Here is a 21,162-nt window from a genome sequence, read left to right as displayed (position 1 = left end):
GCCTGTCCAAATACTCCACTTCAAAAGTGGTAACAATGCCTGCTGGCATGGCTCAGTGGTTGAGCGTTGGCCTATGAACCAGGAGGTCACTGGTTCGATTCCCTGTCAGGGCACATGCAGGAGGCAGGCGATCAATGATTCTCTCACTGATGTTTCTATTTCTCACTCACTCTCTTCCTCTCTGAAATCAATAAAAATATTTTTTAAAAACCACACAAAACAAAGAAACAAACAAAGGACAATTATGCCTATTTAAAAAAGTGGTAACAATTTCCAGAAGTTGACCCACTTTCTCATGGACATCCTAGTAACACCACCTTCTCACAATCTTTCAGCTTATTTTGTAAGCAAATCAATGTTAATAGTTAAAAACTTCCTAGAATACTAATGAGCTTGAAAAAGTTTTATTGAACAGTTTTGGATGCTGCTTCCTACCTTTTAAGTTTAAGAATAAAAAAGGTATTTCAATAACAAAACAAATATATAGCGGAGTCATTTTCCTTTGTGTGAAGAAATATGAACGAACTGTACATAAACATTTAAAAGCAAATTAGTTCACTGACAAAACTTTAAATTTCCCAAGAGCACAGCAAATGCTAAACACACTAAGCTCATGTTGCTCCTTCAATAGCTGGGGAGTGGTGAGCGCTGGCCTATGGCTTAGGATCTGCGTCCATGCTTGTTTCCTGAGCCTCCTCTACCTCTGAGAGCTTCTCATCATCTGTGATTGAGACAGAAACATAAAACTTGAGTCAAATTTGCTTAAATTATATGTCTAATAAATATATGAAAATGTTTATCCTTTATTAGACAATTTAAAATAAAAATGGCAAAATAATAGCCTATGACTGTAATCAGCACACACAAGTGGTTGGTTTTAAAAGTTCCATTTTGGTTGTTCTTGTGTATTCGTAAATATGAAACTGATGTAAATAATGTAAAACTTACGTGATAGATTTCACTTTAAACAAAAATCTAGGTCTTAGCTTTTCTTGAAAACAATCAGATCAGATAATACAAAAATTTCCTATTGGTTATAATCAATACCATGAGCAAGTCTACAGTTCCCCCAAAGCACCCACTATTCTACTGAGTATGCAAATATGCTTATCACTAACTACTTCACTCACTTATGGCCTGCCTGGGTCCTGCATCGTTACTTTATAGCAATAAACTATAATAAACCAAAAAAATTCCAAATCTATTATCCTTAAATTGCTCTTAATATAGACTACTGGATATGTGTTTAAAACAGATATTACTACAAATTCAGATTTTTCTGCATATATTCAGAAAGCTGAACAACATGAGTACTTTCTAACGCCATCCAACTACACTGATGTTCTAAAATTGAACGTGTACTCTCTCTTTGAGATGTATATTTTAGAAGGCATGTCCCTGGGCCATTAAAAATCCTTATAAACATTTGTTATTAAACTATTTGTACTTACTTTCCAGTGTTTGCTGAAGTTCGTGGATGGTACTAAGAAGAACATGAAACTGTTTCCGTCTCAATTCCAGCTGTGTTAACAAGAAAAAAATTAATACACATTGATCTATAAACATACATATCATGAAATCTAACATATATATGCAAATACCTTATCTTCAACACTTTCTTTAATATGTGAAAGATGCTCCAATTCTTTGCCCAGAGCTTCTAGTTCCCTGAAAAACAATAAAAGTGTTATATTTTGCTAATAGAGGAACAGAATTCATAATAACTAACTTTTTAATTACTAAGTAGTTTTTAAAAATAAAAAAAGGATGAGTTATAACACTCTATTATAATTAGACTTTTAAAGCTACTGTGATTTATTCTTAACTTCTAAGTATGCATTTATTTTCATTAAAATGAAACTTCTATATACTTTTTAAAGTATAGGAAAACATAGATAACAGAATATCAAACCCCAAGAATTGATGAGTTTTAACAACATTTTGTCATACTTATTTCAAGTTGGGTTTTTGGGAAAAGAAATAAAACATTGCAGATTTGCTTGACACACTTTTAATCTTACCCCCAGTCCTCTATCCCAAGCCACTTTTCTTCCTTTACCACCCACTCAGGCAATCACTATATTATTCTAATCCTTTTTTAAAGCACATATTTGTATCTCTAAAGTAGGTTTACAGTTGTTCATATGGAAAATAATACAATAATTAGTAAACAATAATACAAGAATGAACTGTGTTTCTCACACTCGCAACTGTAAACCTACGTTTGCCCCACCTTACATATCTTCTGTTTTTCTTTTCTCTGATTATGTGTTCAAAAAGAGTATTTCTACTTTATTCTTTTTAACTACTATTTAGTATTACACTATATAAGTAGGACATATTCTATTTATTCATTTTCATATTGATGCATATTATATGCGTTTATTTCAGAACTACAAGCAGTATAGGCAGGAGCATTAAAATTATCTATTTAATAGTATTAGACTATGTCATATTGGCAACCAGGTCCCTCCTTCTGAAACATATTATGTATTCCTAAAAAAAAATGGAATGCATAGGCCAGTATGTAAACACATATAAAGATTAGTTACTTTCTAGTAAAGCTCTAAACTTACTTTAATGTCTCATGCCTGTCTGGATGATGCTGAATCACTTTTGCCAAAGCATCATATTCTGAAAGATATAAAATTAAGGTTTTTTTGAACCTGGATATCAAAACAAAATGTATAATATCACAAGTCTTTCCAAATCACTTTCCTAGTTCATAAGGAAATGAAACGTTTTGGGAAGGAAAGAGTACTGCCAGCGTCACTTGACTCAGCTACAGCTGCAATGACTCACGACTTCAAGTGCTCCAAGCAAGCACGTTAGCTCCTGCTCTGTTTTCCACTTGCCTTTTCATGGGCAGAATACAAGAGGCCAGCAGAGGCATACGTGATCTTAAGTCATTCCTGATCCAGTAGATGATTCTAAAGAGGACTGTATACTATCTGCCCAGCAAATAAACCATCAGCAAAGTAAATGCAGCATACCATTAAGTCCAGACCTTAGACAACAGCAAATTGTACTGCTCACTCATTCTAAAGGCAAAGATTTCAGAAACCTAGAAATGATTTAAAATTCAGGAACCTTGTTTCTGCTCCACTGGGACTTCCAGGATAAACCATGTATCTTCCGTTAATCTTTCTTATGAAATGATAAATAGCAGCATTCATGTGAAAGCCCTCGTCAACAAAAACAATGTGTAACATTTAAAAATAATTTACAATTGATTTATTAATTGGTATATCTTGCTGTAAACTCACCACCAAAACTTGACCACATGCATTTTAGACTGAATTAAAAAAACAACTTTAAAAAAAAGGAATTGAACATCATTGTAACTATTCGTTAAAAAGTAAAATTTATTGTTTTGGAAATCTGCATATTAATTCAACAAAAGTGTGACAAACAAAAAAAACTTAAGCCATAAAAATGTACAACCCCCAAATAACCATTAACATTTTCCATTTCCTTCTAGTTTTTCATATATGTCACAATTCTAATTATACATTTTATTTCTTTCTGTCTTTCTTTCAATTTACATTATAGGAGGAACAATACCTCTGCCTTTAAAAATTGTTTTGAAATTGTTTTTATGGACTGCAATAAGGACATACCCTAATTTAAGAACAAAGAGAGCAAAACTTTAACCTTCCTCTTATTATTTAGGCAGCTTGTAAATATTTGCTTGCTTTGTACTTAATAAAAATTCAGTGGGCTTAAATTATTTTTTTAAGTACTCCAATTAAACAAACAACAAACAAAATCCTAAATCTAATGTACTTGTGTAAATAGCCTTTGCAGATTAACCATTATATTATTTAGGCAAAGGGGTCTGAAGACAGTAAAAAAACAAAAACAAAAAAATAAACAAATACTTAAGAAATACTTGCATAATCATTTCAATCCAGGAAAAATAAAATTTTTTTTAGCATAAACTTCCTTCTCTATTTTAAAGAATAATATAATTTTGAAGAATTAAGTTCGGCTCCTAATTCTTTTTTCTTTTTTAATCCTCACCCGAGGATATTTTTCCATTGATTGTTAGAGAGAGTGGAAGAGAGAAGAAAAGACAAGAGAGAAATATCGATGTGAGAGAAACGCATCAATTGGTTGTCTCCTGCCTATGCCCAACCAGGGCCCAAGCTGGGGAGGAGCCTGCAACCGAAGTATGTGCCGTTGACCTGAATCAGACTTGAGACCCTTCAGTCTGCAGGCCAACGCTCTATCCACTGAGCCAAACCAGCTAGGACTCCTAATTCTTTTTTACAATTCAGGCTGATTCTAGCTAAAGATTTTACCTCACAACATTAAAAAAAATAAATAAAAATCATGAAAATCCTAGTCAGTAATAAAGTATTCGCACACTAACTAAATCCCACAAAACTCTTACCTTGGCGATTTTTTCGTATTCGTTTTGCTTGAAGAATCTGCTTTTTGCACTCAGCAATTTTTTCATGTGCTCCAGCAATACTACATTCTATAGAAAAAGGTTTTTTTAAGATAGTTGTAACAACATCTATAATCTCCATCCATTTTCAAATTTAAAATGTGTTTTTAAATTAAGTTCCATTGCTAATAAAATAGATGCTGACATTATTTTAAAAAATTGTAAAATACTATATCATATTAAAATACATTTTTGTAACTGATTTTACTATATTCTTTCTATTAATATTGTTATTGTCATTATTTTACTACTAATCAAAGAAAAATACTTGCAAGTGTTATTTCCCTTAGGCCATAAAAATTAAAATTATAGCTAAAGATTAATTAATTTAGGTTTCTTTACCTATTTCTTTGTAAATTTTTTCATAATTTTCCATTTCTCTGAGATTCATATCATATACCAGCAAAGTTTTGCCCATGGAAAATTCACACTGGGACAGTGTACTCAGCATACGTTGGTACTGGCTGTAACTAATAAAAAAGAGAGAAAAACGGAATAAAGGTTTTTGCGGATTACCAAACTTGAACTATTTATAGTGTAGGCAAACATTTGCTAATTAAATTACATAAAGTTCTGAGAGAATCCTTTGCTTTACTTTAAATAATTTAGACTATCTGTTCCTTGTTTTCTTTCCCCAAATATAGTACACTTGAGTTTATAACTGCTTTAGTTAAAAATGCAAAGATGGTATTGTTGTTCCTATCAGTATAAGTTTAATTTAAACAGCTACTTGTTTTAAACACTTTTTTAAATGTTTTGATCAGATTTTTTGTCTTCACAATTCTCACAATTTTTTCACTCTATATGGTTATTTGTCTATGTGAAAAGCTAATTCAAATGAGGAAAATTTTTCTAATTTAAAAATTATTAAATATGTACAAAACTTTGCAGCAACCTATTAGCTTATTAAAAAAAGAACATTTTATTTAGATATTTAAACACATATCTGCTAAAAGTGACTAAATAATGAGCCTGGATTTAATCTTCATTTCTTCTAGTCATTATGCCTTCTACACCTTTTAACAAACATAAAGCAGGCCTCTCCAGAGAATTAAGGCCAGAAAAACCCACTCTTGATTAACCAAGAGTTGACTCGATTGGACATTTAAGGTGGGTGAAAATCTGCAATATTATCAGAACTGTGTATAAGGCCTAGAATCACATGAGGACAGTGGTATAGAAACAACAGTGAAAAGATATACCCCTCTTCCTGGGATCCAGAGTTGCACCATTTAATGAAACTTTTCACTAGCAGATTAATTCTGCGATCATCTCCAGCGCCATCTCCATCAATTAGGAGACGCTTCCGTATGACTTCGTCTGGAGGAAAGAACAATGTGAATTAAAAGACCATCTGGCTCTTGTTAATTTCAGAAACAAAAAACAAGTATCACTACTCATGCATGCATCCGAAAGAAAACTAATGAAATGTAAATGTACTCTATGCCACTGAACTGTACACTTAAAAATTGTTAAAATTGTCAATTTTATATTATGTAGGTTTTACTACTATATATATACATAGATACATACATATAAAGCTGATGAGTGTCTATGTGTGTCAGGCATTATCTTAGGGCTGGGGTTACAGCAGTGAAAAGCCCAGCCCTTACAGAACTGTGATTCTACTGCTAGTTTGATGAGTAGAAATAATTTTCAGGTACCGCCAAGGAAATAAGCTAATAATTCTTGGAGAACTGTATTTGGAAAAATCTGTTCAGACAGAAGGAAGATTGAAGTTCATGTCTCTGAGTAGTGTGAGGTCCTCTGGTGAAAGGAATAAAAGGAATAGAGGAAAGAGTGGCAGCCTAGGAAACGAGAAGAGAAATGGGTCAAATAAATGGACTCAGTGTTTTTTTTTTAAAAATGTGTAATCTAGTCATTATATATGCAATGTTCTTTCCCCAAACGGATTTTTTTTTTTTTTTGAACAAGTCTGTCTCACTTTTGCTCCAAGGCAAAGAAAAAAAGGAATTAGAAAAGCAGCAGAGATGATTGTGATGAGTAAGAAGCGGCCTGGCAGCCCTGAGCTATTCCTCCTATACAAAATCATTCTGGATCAAAACAACAGAAAGACAATTTGAAACCACATCAAAATATCATTTTCATCAAGAAGAATGGCAGCCCTAACTGGTTTGGCTCAGTGGATAGAGCGTCAGCCTGCGGACTGAAGGGTCCCAGGTTCGATTCCGGTCCAGGGCATGTACTTTGGTTGTGGGCACATTCCCAGTGGGACATGTGCAGGAGGCAGCTGATCGATGTTTCTCTCTCATTGATGTTTCTAACTCTCTATCCCTCTCTCTTCCTCTCTGTAAAAAATCAATAAAATGTTAAAAAAAAAAAAAAGAAGAATGGCAAAGAACAAATGACCTGATAAGAGAAGTGTTAGCAAGAGTGTTGAGAAACCGCACTTACATACACTGATGGAAAGTAAACCGGTACACTCTTTGCAGGGCAACTGAGCCAAAACAAACACTATTTAAAAGGCACATTCTAGGAACTCATACTCTCGATACATGTGCACCCATGCACAAAGATAAATGTAAAGGGATGTCCTTAACAGTGCTGTTTGTAGAGGAAAGATTGCAAACGTAAACATTCACCAGGAAGAAACTGCTTAAATTACATAATATTATGCAGCCAAAAGAATAGTGTGGGTGTATATATATATAACGTTGCCAAAAAACCAAAACAACCCAGATGTTAAGTAAAATGAAAACAAAACAGGTGCAGAACACACAGCTTGTTGCCATTTGTGTAGAAATGGAGGAGGGCTTGGTGTGTGTGTTCACACATCACACATGCGGTATGCTTTTTTATTCAGAGTATCTTTGGGAGAATATACAAGAAACTGGTAATACTGATCGTTTCTGGTAAGAGATGACAAAGAATGAGAAGATTTAATTTTCTAAATGGCTTTGTAGAATTGTGTTTGGTTTTTAACACGTGCATGCATTTTTTATAATAATTTAAAGTGTAAATAATTCCTGGAGAGCCTGCCTGATGAATCAACAGCAAAATCTTTAAACAACAGTTCCTGTGTGTGGGCAGCATTCTCGATGGCAGGTGCAGCTGAGATAAACTATAGAGGGCAAATGGCTTTTTTAAAAATTTATTCTGTGACATCAGATAAACATTTTACAATTGGGTTTTGTTCTGAGTCATGGCTTTGATAGGCTGCTTAGATTCATCAGGTGTTTTAATTTTACACTTTAAAATACCAAATAATGCTTTGTTTTTAACCACCAACAATGCTATTTGAGGAGATGGAGACAAAACACAGTACTTGAAGAGATTAAACTGCAGAAAATAAATTGATTTTTTAAAAAAGTATAAACATGTGCCCTGGTGGTGTGTTCAGTGGTTAGAGCATTGGCCCATGCACTGAAGGGTCTCAGGTTGGATTCCAGGGCAAGGGCATGTACCTGGGTTGCAGGTACAACCCCAGCCCCGGTCAGGAGGTGTGTGTGGAAGGCAACCAATTGATGTGTCTCTCTCACATTAATATTTCTCTCTCCCTTCTCCTCCCTCCCTTCCACTCCAGAAATCAATGGAAAAAATATCCTGGGGTGAGGATAAACAAACAAACTTTGTTAAAATAAAAGTAAATATACAATGGATAAGCAGTCTGTTGTTCAATTTATTTATTAATATATTTTTTATTGATTTCAGAGAGGGAGAAGAGATAGAAACATTGATGATGATAGAGAATCATTGATTGGCTGCCTCCTGCACACCTACTACATGGGATGGAGCCCGCAACCCAGGCATGTGCCCTTGACTGGAATTGAACCCAAGACCCTTCAGTCCGCAGGATGACACTCTACCCATTGAACCAAACCAGCTAGGGCTGGTGTTCAATTTATACTGCTCAATTCCTTTGTCAGTCTTCTTATCTCTGCTCTTCCAATTACCTCTCCTCCCACCCCAAACCCCTTCTGCCTCCCAGATGCCTAGACATCCTACTTTATTGAGGATCAGGGATTTCAAATATAAATGCATTCAGGGAACAGGAAAAAAGGAACAGAGAAATTGGGGAGTGACTACCCTGACTTAGGGGAAGCTATTACCAGAATGAGTTTTTCAAGAGATTTTTAAAAGTTTAGTAACTAACAAAAAAGGTTTCAAGCAGATTTTGCAATCATTCCACCTGTATACTTAAAATCTGTGCACTTTTATGTATGTAATTTCCCAATTACAAACATTTTTGAAATATGTTTAAAACACTATAAAGGCCTAGTAAACTTGGAGAAGGGTTCGTAAGGACCAGTCCTGTCCTGCTCATTCTTCTTCCTCCCTAGCCTCACTGTGTCTATATTTCTGATGCTCAATAAATATTTTAAAATTGGTTGTGGAGCCTGCCTGAGAGCATCTGCCCTCCAAAGAGAGCTTTGTCTCAATAAACCACTAGTAAGTAGCACGCAGCTTCCTTATGTTCAGGTCCACAGCAGAGATTTCTCTTCTTGAACAAAAGACATGAACATTTGATCAATGAGCACATGCATCTATAGGTACCAGAGTAAGTTCTGAGGATGTGAAAGAAAGCGCGGAGTTCTTTCACTTCAGTTAGGGAAATAACACACACGTGACTGCTAATGAGTGACAGACACACAGCAGAAGAAATTAGGATGAGAGTTCCCTTTGGTTTGGGGATTTTAGGAGAAGTGGAATTTGAGCTGCTTTTTTGATATTTAAAAATTATCAATTAAAAAAGCTAAAAGACATCTATCAAAATTTCAAATAATATATATCCTATGAATCAATAATCCTAGATATACTTGCACATGTGCAATATGACATATGTTCATCAACAGGGGACTAGTTAAATAAATTTTGGTACAGGAATATGATGAAATATCATGAAACTATAAAAAATCAATGTACTGATACAAAGAGATCACTTAAGAAAACTTGTTGAAAGAGCAAGGTGAAGAACTGTGTGTTTGGCATGTTTCCTCCATATAAAAATGAAGGGGAATAAGAATATATATATTCACATGTGCGTATATTCACAAAGATACCCTGAAATGATATACAAGGAACTAATAAAAGAGGTTACTGAGAGAGGGGCAGTGTAAGGGGACTAGATGAGCAACAAGCTGTAAAGGGGGAAACATGCTTTTATATCATTTGATTTTTGAGCCATATGCGTACTCAAAATCTGTTAGCTGTTATTTGAAAAAGAAAGCTCTGATGTGGTGATGGTATCATAGGTGTTTGCATATGTTCAAACACAACGAATTGTAGACATTAAATATGCACAAGTCTTTATATATTACTTATGCCTCATAAAGCTAGGGAAAAAAGCAACCAAAGGTCCTTTTCCAATCCCCACTGCTGTGGGCTGCAGCAGCTGGATCTGGGCAGGACTGCCCAGAAAACCAGGGAGGCTGGGAGAGTGAGACAAAGCCTAGGACCAAGTGCATAAAGGCCGTCGGGGGTCAGAATGGGAGTCCGCACTAGTCAAGGCCATGCTAGTAGACTTGGACCTTGCTGGTAGGCAACTGGGAGTTTCTAAAGGCTCCTGGGCAGGACTTTCCAGCAGGATTAAGCTGAGGGCAGGGTACAAAGTGGACTACAACTGGGAAAAGGCCACAGGCCGGGAGGCTGGGTGGGGGCTACGGCAGCATGTGCGGTTAGGAGCTGCAACGGCATGAACTGAAGCAGAGATTAGTCACAGGTCTCAGGAGGCAGGTCAGGGCTGAGCAGAGACCTGGTGAGGAACAGGCGAAGGCATGCGGAGGAGTCTGTATGACCGGTTCTGGGAGCGCAGAGGACTCTGACCAGAAAGCCAAGGCCATTTTCTGGCTTCAGTCCTGTCCTTTCTTTTAAGAGCAGAGAGCATTTCCTCACAGCCCAGTGTTCTGGGCCAGTGTTCTGGTTAGTTCACAGTGTTTACTTTGAGGGTGTGTATGTATGTAACCCATATTTAACTTCACCTGCAAAATGGGAATAAAACTTCGCACTTGGTAGGACGTCTGTGAAACTTTACAGAAAGAAAAGTATACAAAAAAGCATGCCTGTTCACAGAAGGAAAGCAGGGAAAAAAGATATCCTATCTTTATGTTAAATGTAATCCACAACTTGCATCTCCTAAAGATGGTAAAAAATGAGTAAATGTTGAATATATATCGTAGATAGATCAGTATACTCAGAAAGATATATGCTATGCATTTATGCATAAAGTTTTGCCCAGTTAGGATCGCTCACAGATTTGGTTATCTCAGACTTCATATTGCAAGGTTACAACTTTCCTACCTTAAACTGCATGGAAGAGTTGCTGCCTAAAAAATTCTCTGGGGATGAGAATTACTGAAATCCCACATATAAAGCAGAGCACAGCTCCAAGAGCAACAAAATAAAACAAAGGGGTGAGGGGCCAGTTTAAAAACAGGCTCTGTTCTTTCTCAACTTAAAGATGGGCTGCTGCGCACAGTTCCCCACACACGTGACGTGAGCATTATTATTTTTAATGATACCTCATCAATTAGCTCTAGACTGAACACACCTAAGACATGTTTTGTTTACTATATACATTGACTTCATAAATTATCATCATGCTTGAAGCTCTTTATAAGCAATTTGAATGCTAATACTAATAATTCTGGCCGGCCTTGGCCCACCCTGTAAAAACAATAAAGATGACTTAGGAACTATTTTATTGATGTTATCAACATCATTCCTTACTTGTCATAATTACTTTCTTTACTGACTATGAGGATCAACGTCATCTGGAAAGAGCTTTTAAACCAAAATGCTTAACATCTGCCCTGAAAATGGTTTTCTGCTCAACTTTAGGCCTGTAGGGAGATTTCCTACTGCATTTGGTTTTATGTTGTACCATAATTATACATATAAACTTTTTGCTATTGAAATCACTTTAAAATCAGTTATGACACCTGTATGTTGACAAGCAAATATTTCCTCATAAAATTGAGATGCATTTTAGACCTCTTCCTGTCTTATCTGCCAATCCATATCTAGAAGAAATTACCCATTTTCCACAAACAGAGGCAGGAAGAAATTACTCCTTTATAGTCACTAAACCAACTCTCCGTTTCCAAGCCCTCTGGCCAGGTGACATCGCCATTTTAACTGGGTTCTCATTTTGGTATGGAAAGACAGTCTCTCAGAAACCCAGACGAATCCTCCTTTCAAAACCCATAGTTGTTATTCTCCACAGTAGCTATTAAAACCTCGACTACAAAACAACTTTTCAGAACATCTAACAGCAAACATTCAAAAACGAAAGAGGAAAACAATTTGGAAGATAATAATGGTGGCCAGCCTCCAAAGCACTGACTTCTTCAAGGACAGGTGCAGGCTTGATAACTACGGCCAGAACCTCCGGTTAGGACACCTTCACCTGCCCTCAAAAATGACTCCCCCCACTGGAAGCCCTCACAGCACTGCAACCTCACCTGCTTCGGGAACAGCAATCCTGGGACCTACCACTGAAGATCAGCATTTCCTTTAGAAGGCAAGTTAAGTTTAGCAGGGAATATTGCAGGCATGCAAACCCACCGCTGGCTTTTTCCAGCCAGGTGTTCCTAAACCCTCTGAATCCAAACTGAAAACCACAGGAAGGGATAATAATTTCAGACAGGATTACAGCAGAAAAACAGCTGGCATCAGGGCAATGTAGTAATATGTGTCAAAATTAAAAATACATATAGCCTATGATCTGTACCGTATTCTAAAAATGATTCCTACAAATGTGCAAAGACAATACAAAAGCTATACAAACAGCTCCACTGTAACACTATTTGGTAAGAGCAAAAAACTGAAAATAGCTAAATAGATTTTTAAAAGCTGTGGAACATTTATACAATGAAATAGTACTTGGCCGTACAAAAGAAGGAAATCTTACCCTTTGCGACAGCATGAATGGACCTGGAGAGCATTATGCTAAGTGAAATAATGTTGGGGTCCAGCCCCAGCAGATCCAGGGGTTCCCAAAGGTGTGGACCAAGTCAGGGAAGAAGCAATGACATGGAGGCAGCTTTCAGTTGATTAGCATAGCCAGGTTCTCCCATTATTCTCCTGTTACATCTGTATTTATACCATTTGATTTTAATCCTATCCATTCTATTCCAAAGGTTAGGGCGGTTAGGGCATTTGTTATCTCCATTCCAAGGTCACTACTCTATTGTTCTGTTAAACTACAAGGAAGTAACTGAAGGAGATTATCCTAAGTAAAGATTATTCGTGATTGTTCGTAGTTAAAGTGATTAACTGCCTGCCTGGCACTTAGTTAAGGGGTTTTATTCCATTCCTTAGTCCTGTTAATCCCTAACTCCAGGGAAAAATCCCCACCTGGGGAAACAACCTTTCTCAGGGAGGTGGTCCTGTTTAAAACACATAGCGCTAAGAGGGGGAGCAAACATATGCCATATACGCCAGGTCCCTTGAAACATAAGCTGTGCAGATGTTTCTTCCCTGCAGCGACTGACTGTGTCAAGCAGCAAGGGTGGACCAGCTTCCGGCAAAATAAGCCAGTCAGAGAAAGACAAGCACCACATGATTTCACTCCGGCCAAAATGAACTAATAAGCAAAACAGTGACAGAGGCATAGAGAGCAGGCTGACAACTGTCAGGTAGGGGAATGTCTGGGGGGGATGGGTTGAGGAAAAAAGAAAAAACTCATAGACACAGACAACAATGTGGTGACTGCCTGGACAGGGGTGGGGATGAGGGTGGAGGGGTAGAGGGAGGAGGATATAGTGGGAATAAATGGTGATAGACAGAGACTTGACTTGGGATGGTAAACATACAAAACAGTGTACTGATGATGGATGTTAGAACTATGCATCTGAAACCTGTATAATTTTGTTAACCAGTGTCACCCCAATAAATTAATAAATAGAATAAAATACTACACATTGATACAAAAGAATAAGGAAGGAAAAGTTCCAAGCTCTATCATTAATTGCAGAAGTATAATATAGAAGAGGGTGGAAACACCTGTATAAAATTTTAAAGGATATATACATTTTGGCATATTAACAAATACATAATGCTTATAATACGCTAGGAATTGTTCTAAGTGCTTTTCACATAAAAACACATTTAATCTGCACAACAGTCCTATAAAACAGATATTATTACCCTTATTTTACAGATACACGTAAAAAGACATTTTTATTTGCCCCAAATTAAATGTCACAGGAAGTAAGGAGTAGAGCTGGGACTCAAACTCAAGAGTTTGCACCAGAGAAGGTGCTTTTCACTTTTTATGAGCATTTAAATATCATTCTGGAAGGGCACACAATAGAGTTTATAGCGATGACCTTTGGCAGCGGGATTAGTAATGGAAGGTGAGTAGAGGAAGATGACACATTTCTTCCTGAATTTTCTGACTTAAAAAAAAATATCAACAGTGGTTGACAGGTAGTAAGCTTAATGGTATATTGAGGTATTTTCCTTAATTTTTTCTGCATTAAAAAAGTTCTAATCAATGTTCTTTAATAAATCTATGATGTGTTAACAAGAAGAAAGCTGGTTTGCCCTGAGCTGTTAACAAGAGAGACCAAGGCTATGTAAAAACAATGTGTGTACAGATTCCTGTTAAATTTATCATTAGCTCCTCCCTGCTCGAGTTATTCAGCTGACAGAGGTATATTTCATTGTGTTTGATTCCTTATAGTAAATAACACCTAGCCCTCCTCCCCCTTTTCAAGAAGCTTAAAAGCATTAAAAACAATTTTTAAGGCCAACACTATTAAGAAGACACAAAAATGGCAGGTGGAAAAACAATAAGATAATTTGATTCCTTTATGTAAATACTGATCTCTTGTGAGATACTTAGGACCAGTCTAAATGAATTGCTGATGCCAAAGTAAATTACTTAAACCAAAATTAAATTTTTAAAAAATAAAAATATTGTTGAGGTCTTTTATTTTTCTCTAGATTTACTTAAATATTTAGAGTACAGTACTAATAAAGTCAAGGTTGAAATTCCAATCTTGCTTTGAGAAACCATCCATATTGGCTAAAGAAACATTATTTAATAGATGAACTGCAGCCCTAACCCTTGGGCTGGGGCCATAGCCGAGGGAACAAGGGGGCAAATTCATTGGCGCTAGTGAAAAGCAAAAAGCAAAAAAAACCCCTGAGCCCACTAATGTCTAATTAACATTAGATTAGCAACTGAAATAGAAACAGCAGCAGCAGACACTTATACAGTGTTTATACACTTCTACTTGATGACCAAACATCTTGTTTGATTACTTTCACTCTGAAAAGTGTCCTGCTCTGGACAATAAAATAATGGTCACTGAACTTCCAAGGGCTTTACATACAGTATCACACTTCATCCTTGAAACAACCCTCTAGAGCAGTGGTTCTCAACCTCTGGCCCTTTAAATACAGTTCCTCATGTTGTGATCCAACCATAAAATTATTTTCGTTGCTACTTCATAACTGTAATGTTGCTACTGTTATGAATCGTAATGTAAATATCTGATATGCAGGATGGTCTTAGGTGACCCCTGTGAAAGGGCCATTCGACCGCCAAAGGGGTCGTGACCCACGGGTTGAGAACCGCTGCTCTAGAGTATGTATTATTACCTTCCTTTACAGATCTGTGGTGTCACCTCTGCAGTCATAGGAAAATATAAACAATTACATTAGAAAGTCATAGTACAGGTCCATTATTTTGTCACACTGTTCTGAGACATATTTAAAACGATTATTTCAAATTTTTATAAGCATATATCCATGCATTTGATTTTTTAAAAAGACCACTAAACTGTCAAAACCAATAAGCTCTATTAAATGCAAAGTACAGACACATCCAGCATCCCACCACCCCCCTTCATCTCCCATCTGTTGCTCTGGCATATCAATATATCTACCTAATGTTCTCTGTACTGCAAAAGGGCTTCTGAAATGATTTCTATTAGGGTACTAACACTGTTTACCACCCTTTAAATTAACACATACAAAATACAAACTGTGAACACAGCTTAAATTATCAGTGATAACATCTAAACTGCTTTCCAGTTAGCCAAAATGCTGGAGTGCAACAGGGGAGAGAGGATGGCCTTGCCAATAACCGGCTATGTGACAGTAAGTCACTGACTGCACAAGACCTCCATTTTTCCATCTATAAAATTACTGTGTTGGTGATAATATCCATAGTTCGGTATCTATAGATAACAATACGGGATTTCTCTCCTTCCCTCTGAGGCAGGGCAGTTCCTCAAATTAATCCAGGTGTCCTTGTGTTGGGTGCAGGACATACAGAGCTTGTCCTCCAGGAGGTCTTAGTTCAATAAGATAGGCAGCCCCATATGTAAGGATTACGTGCCAGGCATCTCAGACTCAGATTCCTCAGAGACAGGCACTGGTACTCCTCTGAGAACTTTTCAGGAAAATGACTGAGCTATGGAAGCCACCCACTTCTCAGTCTTCTCCACTGCCATCACCCTAATCCAAGCCCACCTGTCTCGTCTCTCCCTGCTCCATTTCTGCCTTCCCAGAATCCATTCTCTACACAGCGGCCCAGAATGATCTAAAAGATCTATCAGATCACTAACTTTACTGCTTAAAATCCTCCAATCACTTCCAAGTACCCACAGAATACTTCATCTCCTCTCCATGGCCTGGAAGGCTCATTTACTTTTTCCAACCGCCTCCTGTGTCACACCTCTCCTGGCCCACCTCCGCCTGGACCCGGACTCCCTTATTTTCCCCGGGGGGAGAAGAACTTGTTTTCACCTCAGACCTGTGCACTAGCAGTTGCCTCTATCTGGAATACAGTGGGGTCTTGACTTACGAGTGTCCCGACTAATGAGTTTTTCAAGATACGAGCCATCTCTCGGCCGATTTTTTGCTTTGAGTTGCGAGCTAAAATTCGGGTTACGAGCCAGCTTCAGACACCCCACCGCTAGTTGGCACAGCGAACGTCACAGTGAACGCCACAACATCAGCCCAGCAACACGTGTCTCACTTGTTCACTTTTTGATTTGACAGACGAGTAATTTGAGTTACAAGCTCCGTCACGGAACGAATTAAACTCGTAAGTCAAGGCCCCACTGTACTTTCTCAGAGTCTTCAGAGTTGACCCTGCAGGGCTCACATTAAATGTCACTTTTGAGAGCAGCCATACCTGATCACCCTATTTTACCTAGTTGCTGGCACGCCTTCCCCATTACTCTCTCTTCCATCCCATCTAGTTCATTCTCAGAACTCAATTAACTTCAGAAATTATGTTCTTTTTCAGATATTACTTATTTACTGACTGATTGCACACAATTGCTTCTCTCTCTCAAGTAGGAGTCAGGCCTTCCTCTGCAGTTTACTGCTGTACCCAGCACCTGGCATTGTGCCGAAAAGGCAAGCAATAGATACTTGTAGGTGTATCACACATCTCTCTCACTTCTGCTTGATTTTTACCAAAATCTCAATGGAAGAAAACCACATTAATGAGAACTGCCTGAAGAAGTTGTAGTTCATTCTTTCCTGCATGTCTACATATCCTTAAAGCAAACAAGCAAAAAAAACTTTGTTCTGAACCTGGTCAGTTTGCTCAGTGGTAGAGTCAGCCTGAGGACCAAGGGGTCCCAGGTTTGATTCCCGGTCAAGGGCATGTATCTCAGTTGCCAGCTTGATCTCTGTCCCAGTCAGCCTTTGTGCTGCAGGCAACCAGTTGATGTGTCTCTCCCACATCAATGTTTCTCTCCCCCCCCCCCTCCTCCCCGCCCCGCCACCTTCTTCTTCCTCCTCCTTTTTCTCTTCCACTCTCTAAAAGTCAATGGAAAAGTATCCTCAAGTGAGGATTAAAAAAAATTTTTTTTTGCTCTGAATTAAGGCAGACCAGCAAAGCTATTTGCCTAAACCACACAGTCTATTGGCTTTAGCTTTCTAACTTGTGATTTAGCCTTCTTTGACCTAATAGTGATGTGTTAAGAAACAGCCCAATGGTCTTCAGTGCTAAAAAGAAAGTTGATGATCTGACACTGGCTTTTCTTTATAAGCACCCCAAAGCCTTTTCTCCAGTGTCGAAATCACAAAAACGGCTTGTCTCGGTTATCTAATGCTGCCTTCTCTCTCATAAACACTAGCTCACAGAATGGACCAGCTCTTGGTATGAACTGCTAGGGAAACAAGAGCCACTGTCACTTTCTTGTACTAGTAAATGTAGCAGACTTTACCCTAGCATTCTGAGGATCACCCCCACTTGTAACTTCTTGGTTTTCCTGGTCTCCATGCTCTTTCTGCCCTGCTTCCTCACCATTTATTTTGTGTTTACTCATTATGGTAAGTTGCCTTAAATATTTTCTAGAATAAGCTAAATACGTTAAGTATTAAGGGCCACAGCAGCAATATACATGAAATAACATGGTTACAGGTGAAAGATGAACTGGTTCCAGGAAAGACAAAAGGGGACAGATGAGGTAGGTCTTGAAGAATATGCGGGCTATCTCCAAGCAGAGAAGGGCAATCGTGAGATTAGAGGGAAAAGGCACAGTTCTCATCTAAGGAAAGTGGAGAAGAGATGAGCAAACCAGCTCTTACACTTAATACTATTTACTGAACATTATGTATCAGACTTGGTGCAAAGCACTTTACGACTTTTACTGCATTTAATCCTAGGTCTTACTATTATGCCCATCCAAAGAATGAAACCCAGGCTCGGAGAGGTTAATTAACCTGCACAAGGTCAGACAACTTGCAAGTGGTGGTGCCGGTGGCCTCTCAGGACGTAGGGGGCACTTGACTGCAGTCAGTAACTTTACTAGAACTCATCTTCCCTTCTCATCTCCTGACAAAACCTCTCTCTCCTTTGAAGTTCTCTTCCTCAATAGAGAAGTAGCACTCACAAGCAGTCACTCAACTCAGACACCTGGGATAATCCTTGACCCTTCCCTCATCCACTCAGTCACTGAAGTCCTGACACTGCCCCTCATCTCTCTCCCCCCGTCCCCCGTCCACTCCTCTGCATTCGCTCTTCACTGGAGCCCCCATCAGCTCGGATTAGGACCACAGCAGGAGTAGCTGAGACATTAATCAGAATGGTGAAGCACAAGAACTCTGGAGCCATTCTGCCTGGTTTTGAGCCCAGGCTCTAGACCAGGGGTGGGGAGCATCCGGCCCAGGGGCCCTATAAAGGCCTGCAAAATCATTTGGTCTGGTCCTGTCAAGGCATCAGGGGTGAGTTAATTACATGTTTGACCAAACACAGCAGGCTAATTTTTAAGTTGATAATTTTGTATGGCCCGTGAATGATGTTATAAATATACAAACAGCCCTTGGCAGAGAAAAGGTTCCCCACCCTTGCTCCAGGCCAGTGATGGTGAACCTCTGACACGTGAACTCATTTTTTTGGTTGATTTGTCTTTGTTAAATGGCATTTAGATATATAAAATAAATATCAAAAATATAAGTCTTTGTTTTGCTATGGTTGCAAATATCAAAAAATTTCTCTATGTGACATGGCACCAGAGTTAAGTTAGGGTTTTTCAAAATGCTGACACGCCAAGCTCAATAGGTTCGCCATCACTGCTCTAGACCTTACTACCCGTGCAACCTTGGGTAAGTTACTTAACATCTTTGTGTCCCCGTTTCATCTGTAAAGTGGGGATAATTAGGACACTGTTTGACATACAGTAAATGTCTTGTAAATGTTAGAGATTGGGGCGGGGGACTTAACTCCTCACTTTCCCTTTTCTCATCATTCTTCACATAGCAGAGTGTAGTGGTGTTTTTTATTTTTTTATTTATTTATTTTTTTTAATATATTTTATTGAGTTTTTACAGAGAGGAAGGGAGAGGATAGAGAGTTAGAAACATCGATGAGAGAGAAACATCGACCAGCTGCCTCCTGCACACTCCCCACTGGGGATGTGCCCGCAACCAAGGTACATGCCCTTGACCGGAATCGAACCTGGGACCTTTCAGTCCGCAGGCCGACGCTCTATCCACAGAGCCAAACCGGTTTCGGCTGTTTTTTATTTTTAATGCAAATCTGATCACATGGGACTTTTCATAGTTTCCCATTGCCCTCAGAAATCTCTGGCTCTTAGCTTTCTAAATTCTAGCCAATATTTGTCATCTTCGAGCTGTTCCAACACTTTGGGGCCTTTGCACAAGTCATTCCCCCTGGAACACCAGCCCATGTATTTATAAGGGGATTAAGGGTAACTTTTTCAGGGAGGCTTTGTGATCTCCAAGAATGAATAAAGAAATCTTTGTTACATGCTTCTACAGTTCCCAACCTGGTCCTGCCCCTACGGTAACAGTTGCCACACTTAAAACTAATCATCCACCGTGTCTTTCCCACCAGCCTGTAACCTCATAGGGCAAAAGGTCTCCCCTGTTGGTTCTGGGTTGTAATCCCAAAGCCTAGCCCAGGTGGAATGACTGTCTACTGAATCAATGAAACTGGAATGAAGCAAACGTACCATTACCCATGAAGTACCTGGATCTCTGAGATCTCCCCGCCGCCTCTCACTATGCTTTATCACACCCACAAACTTGTGTCTATTATTTTCCTCCCACGGCCTGGTCCCTGGAGACCCTGTCTACCCCCAACTCTTCAGAAGTGTCCAATCCACAGATATCTATGACTACCAGCCACTCCCTCTCCAAAGGGACCAGGCACCCCTAGACGTCCCCTTCCCAGATGTCAGAGACTTCCTTCCTCCTTAACTGGATACCTGCTTAGGTCCTCCCTCCATTGCCCATCATGCCTGCCCACCTTCCTCAAGGCCTCAAGCTGTTTTATTTCCGCTCAGTGCAGAGACCACCCTCGGAGTCCCTCCTCCAACCGGTCAGCTTCCTCAATGGCCCTCACAACCCTCCATGACCCAGCCTCTACCTCGTCCGGCCTTCCTTCCAGCAGACAAAGCACCCACCCAAGCCAAACACACGCAAATCTCTTAGGGTCCTGATGCACCCTAGGTGGCCCCAAGCCTCTACACCCCGTCCCCATCCGCTCCCAAACCCCGTCCCCATCCGCTCCTCCACCCTGTCCCGCCCCCCGGCCCCCTGTCCAGGGCCCGCCCGGACCTCACTGCGCTGGAGCCCGCGGGGGCTAGAGTTCCGTCCCGACTCCTCCAGGGGTCACTCTGCGGCGCCGACACCCCGCTCGCGGGTCGCGGCCTCGCCTCCTCCCCGCTGGCCCGAACCTCGCCCTCCGAGTCCCCTTCCCCGCCCGCCCTCGGGCCCCCGGGTGCGGGCCTCCCCGTCCCCCCTTCGCGGCTCCCCGGGGCCCACGAGCGCCCAGCGCGTCCCCGGCAGCCCGCGCCCCTTCCGGGCCCCGCCGCGTGCGCTCCCGGCCGACCCCCGCCCGCCGGGGCCTCGGGAGCGGCCGGCGAGTCCGCGGCGGCCGGTGCTCGCGGGGCGGCCGGGTCGGGGGCCCGGCTCCGGGAGCGGCTCGGGCCCGGCCGGCGGCGCCTCACCGTCAGTCACGGCTCCCATGGCGTGCGCGGCGGCGGCGGCGCGGGCTGAGGCGGCGGTTGGCGGCGGAGGTCAAACTCCCACAATGCAGCCGGGTAAACAGCATGGAGGCGGAGGCGGCGCCCGCGGCCGCCCGCTCCGACGCCTGAGCCGCGCCGCCGCCGCGGGACCCGCTCCCCGGCTGCCACTCCGGGGCGGCCCGGCCGGCGCGCGTGGAGCCTGCCCGCGGGCGGCCCCTGCCCCCGGCCGCCCCGCCGCCGCCGCCCGGAGGCCGCCCGAGGCCCCGGCCGCCGCCAGGTGAGCTC

At 40.3% G+C, this 21,162-nt stretch overlaps 1 protein-coding gene across 1 annotated transcript; it reads right to left on the bottom strand.

Annotated features, from left to right (window-relative positions):
* Window positions 1-388: 388 nt before the first annotated feature.
* THOC7 (THO complex subunit 7) lies at window positions 389-20,946 on the bottom strand. Its single transcript, XM_081105758.1, has 8 exons — window positions 20,860-20,946; window positions 5,656-5,773; window positions 4,796-4,923; window positions 4,397-4,483; window positions 2,577-2,634; window positions 1,602-1,668; window positions 1,452-1,521; window positions 389-721 (listed from the first exon to the last, which is right to left on the bottom strand). Exons 1-8 carry the CDS (start codon window positions 20,876-20,878, stop codon window positions 654-656), a joined length of 615 nt encoding a protein of 204 aa, XP_080961884.1. The 5' UTR covers window positions 20,879-20,946; the 3' UTR covers window positions 389-653.
* Window positions 20,947-21,162: the final 216 nt, after the last annotated feature.

Source organism: Myotis nattereri (genome assembly GCF_964212035.1).
Source record: "Myotis nattereri genome assembly, chromosome: 14".
NCBI classification, from domain to species: domain Eukaryota; kingdom Metazoa; phylum Chordata; class Mammalia; order Chiroptera; family Vespertilionidae; genus Myotis; species Myotis nattereri.
Note: the sequence above shows the minus strand (reverse complement) of the source record. Positions and strands in the feature narration are given on the sequence as shown.

Bases quoted from the DNA above. Each gene is read 5' to 3' on its own strand.
- THOC7 (XM_081105758.1), bottom strand. The intron at 2,635-4,396 runs GTAAGAGTTTTG...TATATCTTTCAG, and splicing joins AATACGAAAAAATCGCCAAG to AATATGATGCTTTGGCAAAA. The intron at 1,522-1,601 runs GTATTTGCATAT...TTGTTAACACAG, and splicing joins AAGAAAGTGTTGAAGATAAG to CTGGAATTGAGACGGAAACA.